At 35.2% G+C, this 17324-nt stretch overlaps 1 protein-coding gene and 1 long non-coding RNA gene across 4 annotated transcripts in view; one reads left to right on the top strand and one right to left on the bottom strand.

Moving 5' to 3' along the window:
• Positions 1-289: 289 nt before the first annotated feature.
• Positions 290-2426, bottom strand: LOC129806682 (uncharacterized). 3 transcript variants are annotated; one of them, XR_008752201.1, is made up of 4 exons: positions 2279-2426; positions 2015-2080; positions 1443-1956; positions 290-1246 (listed from the first exon to the last, which is right to left on the bottom strand). It is a non-coding gene; the product is annotated as an uncharacterized LOC129806682 (long non-coding RNA). The 3 variants fall into 3 exon arrangements; XR_008752200.1 differs by having other exon boundaries at positions 290-1956; XR_008752202.1 differs by having other exon boundaries at positions 290-1956; positions 2015-2071; positions 2296-2426.
• A 193-nt stretch (positions 2427-2619) lies between these two features.
• Positions 2620-17324, top strand: part of LOC129806806 (uncharacterized) — a 58250-nt gene continuing 43545 nt past the window's right edge. Inside the window, exons 1-4 of the mRNA XM_055855580.1 lie at positions 2620-2810; positions 2887-3999; positions 4077-4192; positions 14718-14902. Coding sequence (XP_055711555.1) covers positions 14731-14902 — 172 coding nt within the window. The 5' untranslated portion in view covers positions 2620-2810; positions 2887-3999; positions 4077-4192; positions 14718-14730. The remainder of the gene's footprint in view (positions 2811-2886; positions 4000-4076; positions 4193-14717; positions 14903-17324) is intronic.

The raw sequence follows: 17324 nt of genomic DNA, 5'->3' as shown, positions 1-17324 counted from the left end.
GACTTATATAATAAAACAGTAGATATTTCACACTTACGGAATAGTTGCCGAAAATATATTGGGCAAAGAAACAATATTCTAGGGAACCAATCTATATATAAAATTTGTCATGTGACCCTGAGAATCAAAAAAAAAATCTTTCTACAAGACATCGGGTTACAAAAAGAACTAGAATTCTACTAGCCGCTCCGACGGGTTCACCTGGGGCTAGTGGACACCATTGAATCAAAACTATTAGGGCAAATCACAAAATTAATTCGTTAAAAATTAAACACACAACATAAAAATATATAAATTTTTATATATATTTAATGTTATATATATGTTAAATATATATGCATATAATATTTAACATGATCCTGTAAAAAATATTTTCGGCATGCACACAATATAAAAAATTGTGTTAATTGTGTTAATTAAAGCAGAGAGGCACTAAAATTAGTGGATTTTGCACGATTCTTGTCTGTTAAAAAAGTTATTATCTTTCTGAGCATTTAGAACAGTAAATAGAGAATTTTATTAGCTCTCTATTAATCACTAAAAGAGCATTAACAGCGATTAAAATTGGCCTTTTTATGCAGTTTTTATAAAAAAAAGAGTACTCACTGAGCTTGGCCTTCATGGGATCAAACTGCTTTATGGAGTCCTGCTGGGTGGCAACCTGAGTGGTCTGGTAGGTAGAGATGGGCTACAGCTTTTTGGTGAAGATGTTGTAGCCGATGGAGAAGAAAGCTGCTTGGAGTCTCGACACCTCACGAAAATTAGGAGCTTCGGGGCTTGTTCTTCAAGGGATATGGCAGACATTTGATCCTACTCTTCTCTTCTGATCCATGGTGCTGCCTGATGGTGCCTATGGCCCTCTTCATGGCTTCCCCGCTCCCGGATCCACGCAAAGTGCTGCATATCTGCTTTGCCGACAAATTTCTGCTGTTCCCTCTCCATGTGGCCAGCCTAATAATTCGCTAACGTCCAAGGGAGGAAGTCCTCAGTGTATCCTCTCGGGTATCCTGAGTGAGATTTGTCTTCTCAGACTGTTTTTCTCTTCGAACGTTCCATGGCTCTCTACACTTTCACTGTTCGTTACTGATGTGGATGTGGGGTGCTCCCTGGCACTCCTGATCACCACACCACAGCAATCAATTTTTTTCACAACTTTTCAATACAATGCGATTTTGTCATGTGTCGCCTCTGCGAATCCCGTAGCCAAAATAAGATACCGTTATCGTTACCGTTAGAGTGAATGAAGCTATTAACAGATTGAGATTAAAATTAAATCCTGATAAATGTTCCGTATGGTCTTTGATAATAGCCGTATAGTAATTTTTTTTTCTTTTTTTTGTGCTTAGAAAAGTAAATAGAGAATTTAATTATCTATCTAAAAATCACTAGAGAATTTTTCCGCAAAATAAAATTGGCATTTTTATGTGATTTATTAAAAATACCTAGCTTGGCCTTCGCGGGATCAAATTTGTGCGCCTTCATGACTTTGTTGACGAGATTGTTAAGGAATGGCGAGAGGTTCTCCTTTGGCTTCCTGATCACCAACTTTATGGTGACCTTGATGGTGCTATGAGTAACAGCCAGTGGTCGTCTAGTAGGTGGAGATGGGCTCGAGGTTTGTTGAGAGAAATATGCTGTAGCCGGGGGAGACGAAAATCCCAATTTGTGACTGAAGCTTAGATAATATATTTATCCTTGAGGGAGCAGAAAAAACAGCTTTGTCGGAAAAGGAATTATGCAGCACTTCGCGTGGATCCGGAAGCAGGGAAGCCATAACGAGGGCCATGGAGACCATAAAGCAGTACCATGGATCAGGAGAGAAGAGCATGAACCAAATATCTCCCCTATTCCTTAAAGAACAAGCCCCTGAGTCTCCCCAAGGACGTCGTGATCTATCGAGGCTTAAAGGGTTTAAAAGGGATTAGCTATCAAAGTTATGACGATAACTATTTACCCCTGAAATGGTAAAGGCAATCAGAGTTTGCACTTTGAACCCTTAATCGACATTATTCACCTCCGCATGAATATTATATAAACTTCAGTCACAAATTGGGATTTTCGTCTTCCCCCACTGCAACATCTTTCAAGAAAAAGCTCATAGGATTCCGCGGAGGATTCAATGGGGACTTCCTCCACGGCGCGTAGACGAATGATGAGGTTTGCCATAGGCAGATTCCACATTCTCCTTGTGACCAGCCTCATCATTCGTCCACGCGCCAGGGAGGAAGTCATCATTGAATGCTCCCCGGAATCCTGAATGAGCTTTTTCTTCTCAAACTGCTTTTTTCCTCGGACGTTCTATTTCTATGCGGTTTGTCGGTCGTTTCTAAATATCACACTAAACACTTGCACTATTCCAACTCATTTTTTCAGCCCTTTTCACTAGACTAGACTAGACACTATTTTTCCTGTCTCTGCGACTCCCATTTCTGTATCCAAAAAAGAGAAATACCGTTAGCAGAGAGAGTGTCTTGCAAGTAACGCAACATTTAGAAAAGTGGAATTTATGCCAATGTCAATCGCTAGATGGCACTACATATCATAAATGTCGTTTATGAAGTTTCAAAATTCAAATTATCATCAGAATGATTGCAGCGCCCCTGTGTCTCAACAGAAAAACAGAGCATTTGTTTATTCCCGGAGTCAGAAAAAAGTTTATCCTCTGCTATTACTTCTTGCCCTTCTTGCTATTGAGATATTCTATTATTCAAGTTAATCGCTTAGGAAGTGGTTGGTTGTGAGTACATTAATATTAGACAATGTGTCCCATTGTAGAAAACATTTAGTTATTTTTACGAGCTTCCAACAAAGTGAGTATCATATAACCTTATTTTGGTGTCCACTGCGGCGCAAATTTTAATCAATTTCCGGTTTTTTTTTTAGCAGATTCATCCCCAATTGTATTATGAAAGCCGTAAGTCTGAATAGCAGAAATCCTCCATTGGGGATCAGATATAAAAATGCTGCAATGAAATAAGGACTGTTTTACATCCCCTCAGCGAGGATTTCTCAAAATGGGGACGCTCATAGAACTGTCTGGGATTAGATATTTACCTCTGAGTGCAGTGAAGTTGATTAGGCAAAAGATCACCTTATTGCCACCAGCCACACTTCAATTTTCCCTCTAAAAGAGGCAATTTTTGAAATTTTCTACAAAAGAATATGAATATGAGAGGATGTTTAGTAGAACAACAGCTTCGGACAAGTGTGCTTTTAATTAATTGTCTACTAGGGGCAAAAAGATAGATTCCCTGGTATTGACAGCTCAATTTAACGGGATGAGTCTTATGTGATAAATCCTTCATACGTTGTTTGCCAAAACTTTACCGAGAACATGAAAATGGCCATGGAAACGACATCAGGACAATTCCATAGTTCGTGAGTACATTTTGCCAGATTTCACTACAATTCGTCGGGTATATTTGCGAGAGATTATTCATAAGGAAGTTGATCATCATTCATCACACTATTGTAGTCAATAATGAAAGACTTCCTATTCCTGAACATCTCTTTCATTTTTCTGGTATTGGGATCCAGGATATGGGTTTACCAAATACTGTCATGAATGATTTAACAGCCTCTCCGCCTGAGACATTTGAGCACCTCTTGAGCAATCCTATTTTTGTAGTGGATCAGCGGGATCAGCTCATTATCTTGGAAAAACCAAGATTTTAGCAAGAATTTCGAGCTCTGGTTTTTCAAGAGTACAGAGTCCATGTCAAAATTGCCTACAAGGCTGCTTCTTCTGCTTGGTAGGATGGAAAAAAAATAGCCAGAGCCGGGACTCCAAGAATGAACGAATTTCTAGAATGTCGGAAATCTAGATAATTATCCGTAAGATGTGGAGGCTGATCAGGCAACGCTTAAGTCTATAATAGGCGTTGATCATACGCCATTTCACTTAATTCTCTGACGTCCGGAAGAGCGTAATGGCGGAGATGGCAGTGGTGCCCTCCCTGTAACGGAAGATTACACCATGTTGATCAGGTCAGGAAAATGGTCAGTATTACTACTTTGGCTTATGAAGTGATAAAAATCGTCTTTTGTTTTTAAATATCGGTCTTTCATTTGCGCAGTTCCACGTAATCTTCTTGGCAATGGCTGGGATGCAAATGATGTCTTTCGTAATGAGAACGATGACAGCTGATAACGTACTCTGAGTGCTCAACTTCCTCACCCTGAATAAGCACAAGTAAGTTTGCGAATAAAACAAAAGAATTAAAATTTTCCTAATATTTTCAAAGTAATTATTTTAAATTTTTCATCTTTCCAATTTACCGATTTATAATCGTTTTTTAACCCTTTAAGAACAAGACACTTATGGCGAACCGTAAATCAACAATAAAAATGAAACGGGTAAACATAATCAATGATAAGTCTTACATCTAACCTTGGAAAGTCCAAAAGAGTCCGATCTGATTCGGTGCAATCTTTGCGTCTATAGACGATAGGGACAAAAATAGCCCAAAAAATAATAATTTTCGCTCTAATGAAAAATATTATGTATGAGTGTTGTAGTTTTTATTTCCAAAATGGTGTTGCTTAAAAAAAGGGGTGACAAAGCGTCCCAGGCTTTGCGAAATGCTCGGACTTGTGACTTAAATGCTATACCTCAAAAGTACTTTCGCATCATTTACACGGTTTACCAGTACTTAACCGATTTAAATCGATTTATAAAAATTAATAGATTCCACAAAATAGTTTAAAGAGTAATAAAAATACGTAGCTGAAGTTAGCCGAAATCCACCCGAAAAGAGGTTTGTGTCTTGGCTGACAGATTTCCAAAATTCTACCAAAATACGACTCCTTGGGGGGTAAGGAGTCGAAATATATATATGTATAATTCAAAATCGAGGGATTATAATACTGCTCTCTCCGTGGAGTTCGAGCAGTAATAGGAAGTATAAAAAATAAATAAAATAAATTATGAATGTGAGATTTAAAAAATCTTTATTTTTGAGCTTATATGAGACGCTCAGAGCAGAAGTGGTCTCTTTTGTATGCATTTCCCTATTAAAAGAGTCCACTTCTGCTCTGAGCATCTCATATATTTATTAAATATCAAGTAGCTAGAGACTTGCAAAAAAATATTCTAAATTCCTTCAACTTCTTACTTTACAATTATGTATAAACCTTAGAAAAAAATAACTTTAGGTAGTCAGGAAAAATTTTCTTTATGGGACACGGGTGTTTCAATCGTCCTTAAAGGGTTAAACCTATTCTTAAATTAGCTTTAAATAAGCCAACTGCCAATACCAAATAATAAAATCATTTTACCGATTCATTACTAGTTCTTATAAAATGGTACATATTTATCCAAGACTTCAAAATTTTTGAAATTAACTCATACTTCTCAATTTTTGCCTCTGAGCTCCACAACACACTCGTCGAAAAAATTACTCGTTGACCTCTTTCTATAACTCGGTCTACATTTTCTGAGAAATTTACTCGAAAATGTAGCATTTTTACTAAATTTTTAGGGAAATTTATCACTAATGATTATCGTTGTTTTACGTGATACAAAAATAGTTTGGAATTTCATATTGCTATTACTAAAAAACCCTAAGAAACGTAATATATAATTAGATGTAAAAAAAGATTCTGTCTGAAAGAGTTTCTAGATTAAAAATGTTCAAAATATTCGTGGTAAAAATTCATTAAGTCTCTTAAGATGCAATGCAAAGCGTTCATTAAAAATTGAGAGCTTTGCAATAGATTTAATTCTCTTATTTAGTCAGCTCACAATCTAATTTTCACGCATTTCGAGTTGCAGGCATTTGGAAGTCACCTGTAAAGCATCTCAGTTACCATAAGCTTATCTGGGCTTATCATTTGTCATTTTCTATTTTAAATAGTCTAAGTGCGGAAGGCAAATCAAAAGAAAAAAAGTTCATTTTGCGCCTAAACTAAAAGAGATAATGAAGAACGGATGGTATTTTTAAGGGGGTAAGCGGGTTTGACATAGGAAAAAAAATAATTTTGTCCATTTTTTATTTTTGAACTATGAAATTTCATAAATTCATATTTTCATCTATCTGATAGAGTAGGCCTTGGCAGATAATTTCACCGGAAAATTCTTGGAAAATTTTCAAAATTGAGCCGTTGAGAAATGATATGATAACACCGATAACACCCTCATTTTTTTCCGTTGTCATGTTTTTTTTTTTTCTAGCAGCTTCATCCTAAATAAATAAAACTAGTATTTTCTTTTAGGATATGAATGTGGTTCGTGCTTAACGGTAGGAATTTTTTAAATTTTTTTTTTCGATTTTTACGTCAAAATCAATATTTCTAAAAACCCTCATGTCAAGCATGAGCCAACTATATATGGAAGCAGGGCCGGATTTAGAAATGTGGAGGCCCAATGCCCATTTGTGAGGGCCCCAAAAATATTTGCGTTTTCCAACAGTGCGACAGTGTGAACTATGCCAAGTCCTAAAACCTGATTTTGTTTTTACTACTTAAAAAACTATATCGAGCAAACAGTAGAATTCCTCAATTTTTTGCCTATAAGGTAAAGTACCCTTTATTCGACCGGTAGATTTATTTATTCAATTTAATTATATTTGCTATAATATTTTGTGTATGATCTAACATTAATAGGTCAATTATTCTTTAAATAATACGAATCAGTGACAAATTCATAGAAATTGATGAAATTCACCATCAAATATTCAAAAATTGACCCACCGGTCGAATAGAGGAACCCGGTCGAGTAAGGGTACTTTACCTTAAATTAGACAAGTTCAGTGAAATTATATCATTGAAATTTTGAGATACAAAAAATACGCAAAACAAGAATTTTTACTAAATTCTCAGACTCGAGATCACAATACCTTTAAAAGCTTTAAAGGTACATTTAAAGGTATTTCGAGTTGATTTCATCCAAAAATATTAAGAATTACGGTAAGAGCTCATAATTTTGAACAATTTCTAAATTTGGACACTTTGAGGGTAAAGTTGGACACTAAAAATAATTTGATTAAAATGATGGATTTTTATTCCAATATTTGATGAATAATGAATTCTATTTTAATATTTGTTCTTTTTGAAAGATTTTAACACTAAATACGTTAAATTTTGAATATGATTTTGGTTGAAATTGCTTTGTTGAAAATTCAGTGTGAGCAATTGCTTACGAGAAATATGATATGATGATATAAGTGATATTATTAAATATTCGTTGAATATTGTGTTGATTCACATTTATAGTTACTTGTTGAATTGACCTGAAGTGAGATTTGCTACTTATAAGCACCCTCCCTCTCCAAAATGATGAGCCCTTACGCTACGGCTATTAGAGCAGATTTTAGATTTTTTTAAAAATTGAAAAACTCGCAAGATAGGGGGTCGTGACATTAAATGCTCTAATCGCTAATAGCAATTTAATTTATTGTAACCATGGTAGACTTCTTAAATGTGGAGGCCCGGTGCCGTGGCCTCAGGGAACCCACCTAAATCCGGCACTGTGTGGAAGAAGTGTGCAAAGTTTTAGAAAGATCAGTTCAGGCGTTTTCGAAATATTTTGACAACTGATTTTGAAAATGATGTTTTGAGAAAAACGCGTTTAAAGTTTTACAACAATATGCGCGCGCGGGCAAAATGCATAAATTCAATTCAATTCAATTTAATTTATTCAATCTTTAGGAACGTACAGTTCAGAAAGAGTGTATTACATGGTGGCCATTAAGGCTGTTTTATGTAACAAAAAGTAGGAGAAAAGGTAAATAGAGCAAATCAGAATATTAATTATATCTCGATTTGAGAAGACTCCTGATAGTGTCTCCAGAAGCGCTGGACAGAAATAAATAAGTAAATTCTGGGACGTGATCACGGAGATTATTGATCACTATTGGAGCAAGATAGATTAGTGACCTTGTGAATGCTGCAGTTGAGGGCTTAGGAACTTCGAGCATTTCACTTCTCCGCGTGGAGCGGGTGTTCTGCCTAAAGCGGAGTGAGTTGCTTCCTATATCCTTAAAATAAAGACTACCGACTCTAGAAATATAACTGCTCTACCTGCGAGAGTTTTACTCCGATTCACTTAAGATTTTCAGAAAATGTTCTTTGCTTATTATCCTATTTAATAAGCAAATAAAAAAAATAATCGATCTTTTGAAGCCTTCAAACCCGCTTACCCCCTTAAGTTCATTGAACAATAATTAGTCTGGAAAAAAATATGTCACTACTCTTTTTTGCATATTAAAGAAACAGACATTAGAGGGTTAAAATAGAACATTATCTAGAAACGTATTTTCTTCTTTTCCACGGACTTCCTCCCTACATCCCCTCTAATAGCATGTGTTTTGTTTTCTTGAAATTTCTTTTATGTGCATTTTTCGAATATATTTTGGATGTACAAAATTCAACTCCAAATCAAATTTTCACGTATTTCGAGTTCCAGTTGTAAACTGTTGTTTTTTCCTAAAAATTATCATAGAAAACTCATCCATAAGAAACGTTCAATATTCATTTATTTTACTACTATATTTGTTCACTGTTTTTCAATAAAAATATTTCAGTCTTTTGATGCCTTATGGCCTCTATACACTAGACAAAATTATGTCGATATTTAAGCAAATTCCCTACGCTTGTGTAGGAAAAACTTTTTATTACATTATAAATTTTTTTATTACAAAAGACGTAAAGATTTTTTTTTCGTCCACACACTAGAAGCAATTTTCGTTACAAATTGCCTTTTTTAAAAAAATCTTACGTTTCTGCCTACAAGGATAGGGGAAATTTTCTTTAAAAGGGTATTTTTTAAAAAAATTTCTCCTAGTGTGTAGAGGCCATTCTGACGCAAACAGAATAAACGATTTTATAGGAATGTCTAGTGGATGAAAATTAAAAATTGTATACCTATAAATAGAGCACTCAATGGGTCAAGTGGTCAAGCACTCGCTCTACATATAATGGAAGTGTCCCGGGTTCGCATCCCCTTTAGGCCACCAGGAATTTTTCTGGCGTTAAAGGTGTTCGAATTGCATCCAGTGAGCTTCACTGCAATTGATTCCACGGGCATGGGACTGACAACCTCATCCCGTACAAGAAAAAATAATAATGCATGTCTAGAAATCCCCTTGCGGGAAGGCCTTGTTCCTTCATGGAATGTTGTGCAAGCATTATTATTATTATACCTATAAAAAATAAAAAATTTTGGATAATTAAATCAGTCAGTCTTTCTGAACGGAATATACATTTAGAAATACACATACTACACAAGAACTGCTGATGAGGTTATGCGGAAGTGACGCCAATTGATGATCCAACCAGATCCAACTTACGAATTCTTAAAGTCAAGTTGATTAAAGGAAATAAAGGCATAACCTCTTTGCTAATATTAGGGCCAAAGAGCTTCCATTGTCAGGCGGACTTTTTCTACTGGAGCAATAAAGACAAAGCTCCATGAAAATTTATTTTCTGATCACTTGTGACTATAGAGGCAATAATACTGAAGAGGCAATAATTTTGCCAAGACAAGTGGCGTATGCCCAAGATCTGAGGTTAAAATGCCAAACTACTAAAAGTGCTAAATGTGCTAAGTCGCTGGGAGTCGATCTACCAGTCACAGGCCTTTCAAATAAGGATTAGCAGCCATAAGCGTTTTAAGATAAGTCATCCACTTTGCCAAATTACCCGACTTTGGGGAAACGGGGACAATCACAATATGTTTTAATTTTTTCTCTACATTCTAAACATTCTTTTACCGTTGCATTGTTTCGGGCACTTTTTAGAATATTGTTTTTATTTGAATTTTTATTTAAATGAGAAAAGCAACAGTTTTCAAAAACTATGAAAAATATACGGCATTGTTACTATCCTTATTACAATAGGGTTCTAATATTAGGGTTCACCCTAATATTAGACAAGTTTTTATTAAATCTCTCACTCTTTTTTCTAACAAGCTTTAATATGAATTACTCTGTTTAGAAAATTTAATCTGCTAAATTATAGCCATGTTTTTTCACATTATTACTACAAGTCCCTACCCTAGAGAGTCAAGAGTCTGTCCGTCTTGCAATTTTGTCTTTAAGACTTAAAGGCGCCTGGTGCCAATACGCTCAATAGCACAAGCAGACACTCTCCCTAGAAATCAAATTCATGGCAAATATCCAACTTTTGTCTTATATTATATCTTTTTTCCACACAAATTTCTTTTTTATATTTATTTATTAAGGGTTTTCGCAAATTATTATATGTATTTTTAACTTTGTTAATAATATAGTTGTCTCGTTACATTATGCATATGCCACCTAAAATTTAATGGAAATTTGTTAATCAATTTTTCTCACACACAAAAAAGTTTTCATAAAATACCGCCAAGCCCATTAAAACGAGTTTAACATTTACATGTCGGATGAAAACTTCTGAGACTGGACATGAAAAAAAAACTATATAATTCCAAAACTATTTTTATTCTGATATGTAATCTTCCTTAACTTCAATGCACTTGGCCCGCAATTCTATCTCATGGCGGAAATGTGTTTCTGAAAGTTCTGCAAAATATCCTTCTACAGTGCAATTGCGTCTTAATTTAACGAAAACTATATCCCATTGAGGAACTGCTTGAAGTTCCAGAATTCGGAACAGATAGAAGTCGCTGTGAGCCAAATATGGGGAATAGGTTGGAAGAACAAACAATTCATACTTCAAATCCTTGAATTTCATCATGGTTAACACACATGTGTGCCAGTGCATTGTCCTGATAAAAAACGATTTTCTTCTTGCTCAATCCAGGTCTTTTTCAATTTATCCAAAAGAGTACAATGATATTCCGAATTAATTGTTTTGATGTTTTTTTTTTTCAAAAATATTTCAGAGTGGCCTACAGAAAAAAGAGTATTAAAAAAATGTTAGAAATTCTAAATTCACGAGTATTATATTTTCACGATGATAGAAAAAAGTTCTTTTGAGGGTCAAACAAGTTAAGATAGTGGCTCAATAAAAAAGCTTAAAGGTAAATATATGTCAGTAGAATTTTTAATTTCGTACTTTAGAGGTTTCTTTTTTAAATTGATCAAAATACACTGTCATATAACAGGTTCGTTAGTACGCTTTCTCCCACATCTCAACCCATTATCTGATATGGTTTAACTTTTCATCCACAAATTCATTGTGCACCCCTCCCTCAAGGTGAAAGAAAGAATGGAAGAATACCTAACAAACTCTCTATTTACATTAATCGTTACATATTCTTCCACTCTGTGCATGTAAATATCTATGTGAGATAAGTAAATAAGGAGAAAGTTAAGGTGGGGACATAATAGAAAGAATGTGTACACCACATACAAAAACTAAGACCTCCTCGACACTTCCACAATTCATATGAAAAACTATGTACACATATCTGTACACCAGTTCCAACCATAATATCTTCCCCTTGTACAACATATAACTTTCATATTGGAATGGAGCGTTGGAAAATATAAAGGAAAACGGAGAAACACTGGAAATCCTATATACAGTAACGAAGTTTTAACGAATGATGTCGACACCACAGGAAGCTTTCGTACTTTTCATGGTTTATTCACCCGCTTTTATATGTTCACCCTTAAAATTGTGCTGCTGGAAGTGTACTTTAGTATTCGTGAAATCTCTGAGGCATACGTATATCTGTCTACGGTGTAACGTGGAAAAATTCAAAGAAAATTTTATGAGAGAAAAATATTAAGAAATAGTGACAATGGTTATAAAGTCAATGTAAAATATTAGTGCGTATATTTATGTGGGGAAAATCCTATTTATTATATTGTGCTTTTTCTAAACGTTTTGTTGTATTCAGATATTGTATAATTGATTGTTCAACAGTTATTTAAAGAAAAATAGGTTTTTTTGACAATATATTTTTTATTTACGAAAAGAAAACGGAAAAGAGAAATTTTAACGTAAAATGGGAAAATGGAATTGCAAAAAGAGAGTGAAATGTATCGATTCATGTTCATGTAGAAGAGAAAATATTTCACTATACTCACTTAATTCATTTATCATTCTGGAAATGTTATACAAGAAGGCATAGAAAGCAAATGAAAACTTCTGCGATTTCTGTAATTTCCTTTTTCGAAAAGTGTTGATATAAAAAAAAAATAAATAAAAGTATTCTTTCATTAGGCCACTTTATAGTTTTCACTATTATATAGCTCCTTTAATTCTACATCAATTGATGTAAAAGGGAAAATTGAAAGAACCAATGAAAATTGGTGTTTTGACAAGAAGTATATGTAGTCTACCTTTATTATGGCCCCAATACATAAAAGTCAATGTGTAATATGGTAGTTGCGTGAAACTTATCACGCAACCTATTTTTTACTTCGTTTTACTGAAAACAAATAAATATTGGAGTGGCGATTTTGAGGTCTCAGCGCATTGAACATGTATATAATGAAAACATAATATTTTATACAACTTTGTTATAGTATGTGCCAAAAAAGAATATTTTCTACATTCGTGCACCTACCTAATTGCCTATTTCCTGGGAGTTGGGCATAGAATATTCTTCTCTAAGTTTTGTTAAATTAATATATATGAAAATTCTTTGCTTAAGTTTTTCAATTAAGATCATTGCAATCGTATGCAAAATTATTTATAGCAGTGTTCTTTGTTCAGCATTGAATATGGTTTTGTTTATTTTTCTTAACGAAAATGGGTTGGCAAATTAAAAATATGTAACTTTGTAGAGTCAAATTTTAGATTTACATGTGTTGACACTATTATTTTTATTCGTATCGGGATATGTTTTTTTTTTTACAATGTAATCATATCATGCTGAAAATTCGTGCATCCCGTGTTGAAAAAATGTGCTAAGTCCATTATGGACCGCCAAGGAGCGCCTTCTCCGCGATGTGGATGGTTCTTCCTTGCCCCCAGAGTTTTTTTTTGGGCAGAAGCGGTGCAATTTGTTACGTCTTATCTCAGTGAAAATGTCTTTTCCTGACATTCAGTTGCTTGCACCTGGCGAGACTTGAACTGAACTGTGAAAGTCGAGTCAGAGATCTCACCCGCCCCAGACCTAACGGTCTTGCCTATTGTGCCACTGGCACTGAGATCCCCGTTTTAACACTCATAGATCATGAATATTATATGCTTTGTTGGTCCGTCCGTCGTATGACCACTTCTAGAGAGAGAACGGAGAGATATCGACAAGTGATTTTCGGCAAAGCTTAAAGTAGGTGATGTCAGATCTAATCCCCCACCCTCCTACCGCCATTTTGGAACACCACTAAATTTTGTTTTCTGAATAACTTAATCTCTATGGCATCGATCGATCTCAAATTTTAGTATGCTATAGCTGGGCTTAAGAGCTTTCGATTAAAAAAAAATAAGCCCCCCCCCCCCCCCCGACTTCCCTGATCCGAGCTATATAGGGGTCAAAAATTGAATTTTTAAATGACCATATCTCCGGTTCTAATTATCGGAATTCGAAAATTTTTGGTGTTTTGGAAAGCTCTCGTAGAGTACTACAACCCCACTGCCACCGCAACTTCATCCGATTTCATCGAAGGTCCGATTAATCGAAAAATCGATTGCCGAAAATTCAATGTGTCGGATATTTCGAAAAGTGGACGATGCTTTTCCTTTAAATCTCAATGTGTTGTAGTTGAGGTTGAGACCGTCCCAACGATGGGTCGTACTGCTTCCTCGATGTTTTCTGGCCTGAGTTATAATGAAAAACATTTTTACTGGACTGTATTTTCGTTGTTTATGAAGCGATATTTATTAAATTTTTGTATATTATATCTGAGATTGAAAATGATCGAAACCTTTCTAACTGTGGTTTAATTCAGTCTCCACTCCACTTCACTATACCCCGACCTTTACTAAAACCCTTTAATGTTTATTAACCGATTTTAATCAACATTCTTTTTCTAAGTTTTCTGTACTCAAATTATTTAAAATAGAAAATGACTAGTGATAAGCCCAGATAAGCTTAGGATAGTTAAGATTCTTTAAAGGCGACCTCGAATTACGTGCAACTATCTAAGTGCGTGCAACTCGGGGTCCTTGCAACTCGGAATATTTGAAAATTTGATCAGTAATTGAATTTTGGGGGTAAAGAATCGCGTCAAGCCAATATTATTCGTTTCTGCTTCCGAGTACAGTTTGCTCGACGCTATTCGTTGCCCCCAAAATTCAATTCATGATCGATTTTTTAAGTATTTCGAGTTGCAAGGACCCCGAGTAGCACGCAATTCGAGTTCGCCTGTAAAAAAATCTCAGCTACCATAAACTTATCTGGGCTTATCACTGATTATTTTTTTTAATACTTTCAAAATACAACCAAAGCGTGTATAAACAATACTATTTCATAAGAAATATTCTCACATAATATTTTGAAAAAAACCTATTTGTAATTAGGGCTATTGTACAATTGATCGATAGTTTTCCAGTTGTTTTTAGCAAAACATTATTTTGTGTTTTTATTACTATCTATATCTATCAGTGATTCATGTAGGTGACTTAGGTAACACAGAGGAGAGTTCCGGGTAGAGAAAAATTTTGAGAGTGACAACACGTGACCCACAATCTTACCCAATACATGAGGGTACTACTGAGTTTGAGTGGAACTGATTATAATTATGTGTAAATAGTGGAAAGATGGAGAAGAATAAATTAGAATCCTCCTGAGAACAACAATACACAATTAATGATTAAGATTGGTGTGTGTGTTTTGTGCTGTAAATCATGAGGGGTTTTTACATTTTCTTTTTCGTGTGTAGACTTTTGGGTATTATGGGTGGCCCAATCAATGGTGATCCGGCACCGGGCAGGTCACCTGGTCCACCTGCTGGGATTTCAGTCGTAGAAGGGATGCATGGTGATATTGTTGAGAACACCCCCACGCTTTTGCTCATGAAAGATCCCAAAGAATACGATGAAGGAGATCTAGTGACAAATTCGTCAAGTAAGAACAATTTACTGTATAATCTAACACCAAAAAGTGATAATTATCGAATGCAGAAAACTAAAGATTCTGATACATTAAGTGTATCATCACCTAGTATTACTAACGCAAAAAGTGAATTTCTGTGTAGTGAACGTTCAAGTAGTTATCTTAGACCACGAGATAAAGTTATACGTGTTGAGATGGATCAGACTATAAAATACGCAGAGTCGTCATCCGCCAAACCTAATGTCCATTCACCACCCTTACGTTTTGACGTCACTCATGACGTATTCGATACAAGTCACGGTATTGTCAGGGGCCTCTTATATACAGGTGAGAATATATTTACAAATGATGTACATATATATTTGCATTTATTCTTCTCCCGGATAAACATACAAAGAACTTTTGCTCTGTATTTATATGAACTGAACTTCTGGTGGTTATGGCTGGTATGACAGAAGTGTAAAACATTTGGATTTGAGTAAACTGGAGAAAACTAATGCAAAATAATGAGTTATAATGTAGATTAAAAATATCATCTTTAATTTTTCCAAAGAATTTAACCCGTTTACTTAAGAACTGAAACATTTGAAGTTTTTTTTCGGTATGGGGAATGGATAAGATCATTAATAATATGAAAATAAATAAATTTATTATTGAATTTGTTATATTCAATTTATAGAATCAATTTTCTCGTCGACTATCGAAAATTCTAACTATTCAAAGCCAATGCACTTAGAACAATTTCATATTGAGAAGGCGATTTGTCCATGTTGAACCAGTGATAAGCTCAAAATAAGCTTATGGTTGTTGAGATTCTTTACAGGTCACCTCGAAATGCGTGTTACTTGGGGTGCTTGCAACTCTAAATACTTGAAAATTCGATTTTAAGTTGCATTTTGGGGGTAAAGAATCGCATCGACCCAATTTTATCTTTATCGGACGCCGAATACAGTTTGTTAGACGCGATTCTTTATCTCCAAAATGCAACTCACAATAGAATTTTCAAGTACTTCGAGTTGCAAACACCCGAGTTACACGTATTTCGAGGTCGCCTGTAAAGAATCTTAGCTACCATAAGCTTATCTGAGCTTATTTTCAGGGTATTGTACATCGATACGTATATCTAGAAATATGTACCACTTCGATTAAATTAGAAGATTAAACACAATATTTTTTAGCTAAGATTCTTTACAGTCTCACCTTTTGTGGTCACAGGTGAAATCCGACCTCGTCAGATCGGGCCCAAATTTTGGATGTACACGTTTTGACACCCATAGATCATGAATATCATATGCGCCGAAAAAATCGATTTTCGTGGATATCCGTCCCGTCCGGACTACAAACGCTTCTGGAGAGAGAACGAAAAGAGATATCGACAACAATTTTCGGCAAAGGTTAAATATCAATAAATGGCTAGAAGTTGGTGATGTCAGAACCCACCCTCCCCCCTTCCGCCATTTTGAAACACCCCAAAATTTGTTTTTTCAGCCCCTAATAGCCTCTACACATTACAGAAATTTATGTCCATATTGAAGAGTTTTTCACTAGTGTATAGAGCCCATAAGGCATCGATCGGGCTCAAATTTTAATATGTTATAGCTGGGCCTAAGAGCTTTCGATCGATATGATACTTACCCCTCTCCGACCCCCTGACCCGAACTAGAAGAGGTCAAAAATTGAATATTTAATGGTCATATCTGCGGCTCTAATTATCGTAATGCGAAATTTTTTTGTGTTTTAGAAAGATCTCGTGGAGTACTACAACCACAACCTCAATGACACGCTAACTTCATCCGATTTAATCGAAGGTCCGATTAATCGAAAAATCGATTTTCGATTGATCGAGCTCAAATATTTCGAAAAGTGGACGATGCTTTTTCTTTAAATTTTAGTATGTTGTATCTGTATCCAACGATGGGTCGCACTCCTCCCTCGATGTTCCCTGACCCGAGCTATAATCAAAAATGTCATGACCGAACTGCGTTTTCTGTGTTTATGAATGGATTTCGATGAAATTTTAGGATATATTGTATCTGAGAGCAAGATCTTTCTAATAATAGATCCCATCCGTGTCTACCCCAACCCACTGTACCCCGACCCTTACTATATCCATATAGACCGGAGTTGCACGCACTTCGAAATCACCTGTAAAGAATCTCAGCTACCATAAGCTTATCTGGGCTTATATCTGGTCATTTGAGACGAAAGCCGGATTTTATAGTTGAAGTAATCCGAACCAATGAGTGTATGGTTTTGTTTGGGTGAACGATTGTGAACCGCTGAGTGTTAAAAAATAAATTAATAAAATTGACCTCTAAACTAAAGTCTAGAGAATTTTATTAAAGTTAAATGATGTAAAATCACTTTTAGGTATTTAAGTCATGAGTTTTAGCATTTCGTAAAGGTGGGTCACTACCATTTGTTCCCTTTCAGA

Source organism: Phlebotomus papatasi, chromosome 3 (genome assembly GCF_024763615.1).
Source record: "Phlebotomus papatasi isolate M1 chromosome 3, Ppap_2.1, whole genome shotgun sequence".
Classification (NCBI taxonomy): domain Eukaryota; kingdom Metazoa; phylum Arthropoda; class Insecta; order Diptera; family Psychodidae; genus Phlebotomus; species Phlebotomus papatasi.
Note: the sequence above shows the minus strand (reverse complement) of the source record. Positions and strands in the feature narration are given on the sequence as shown.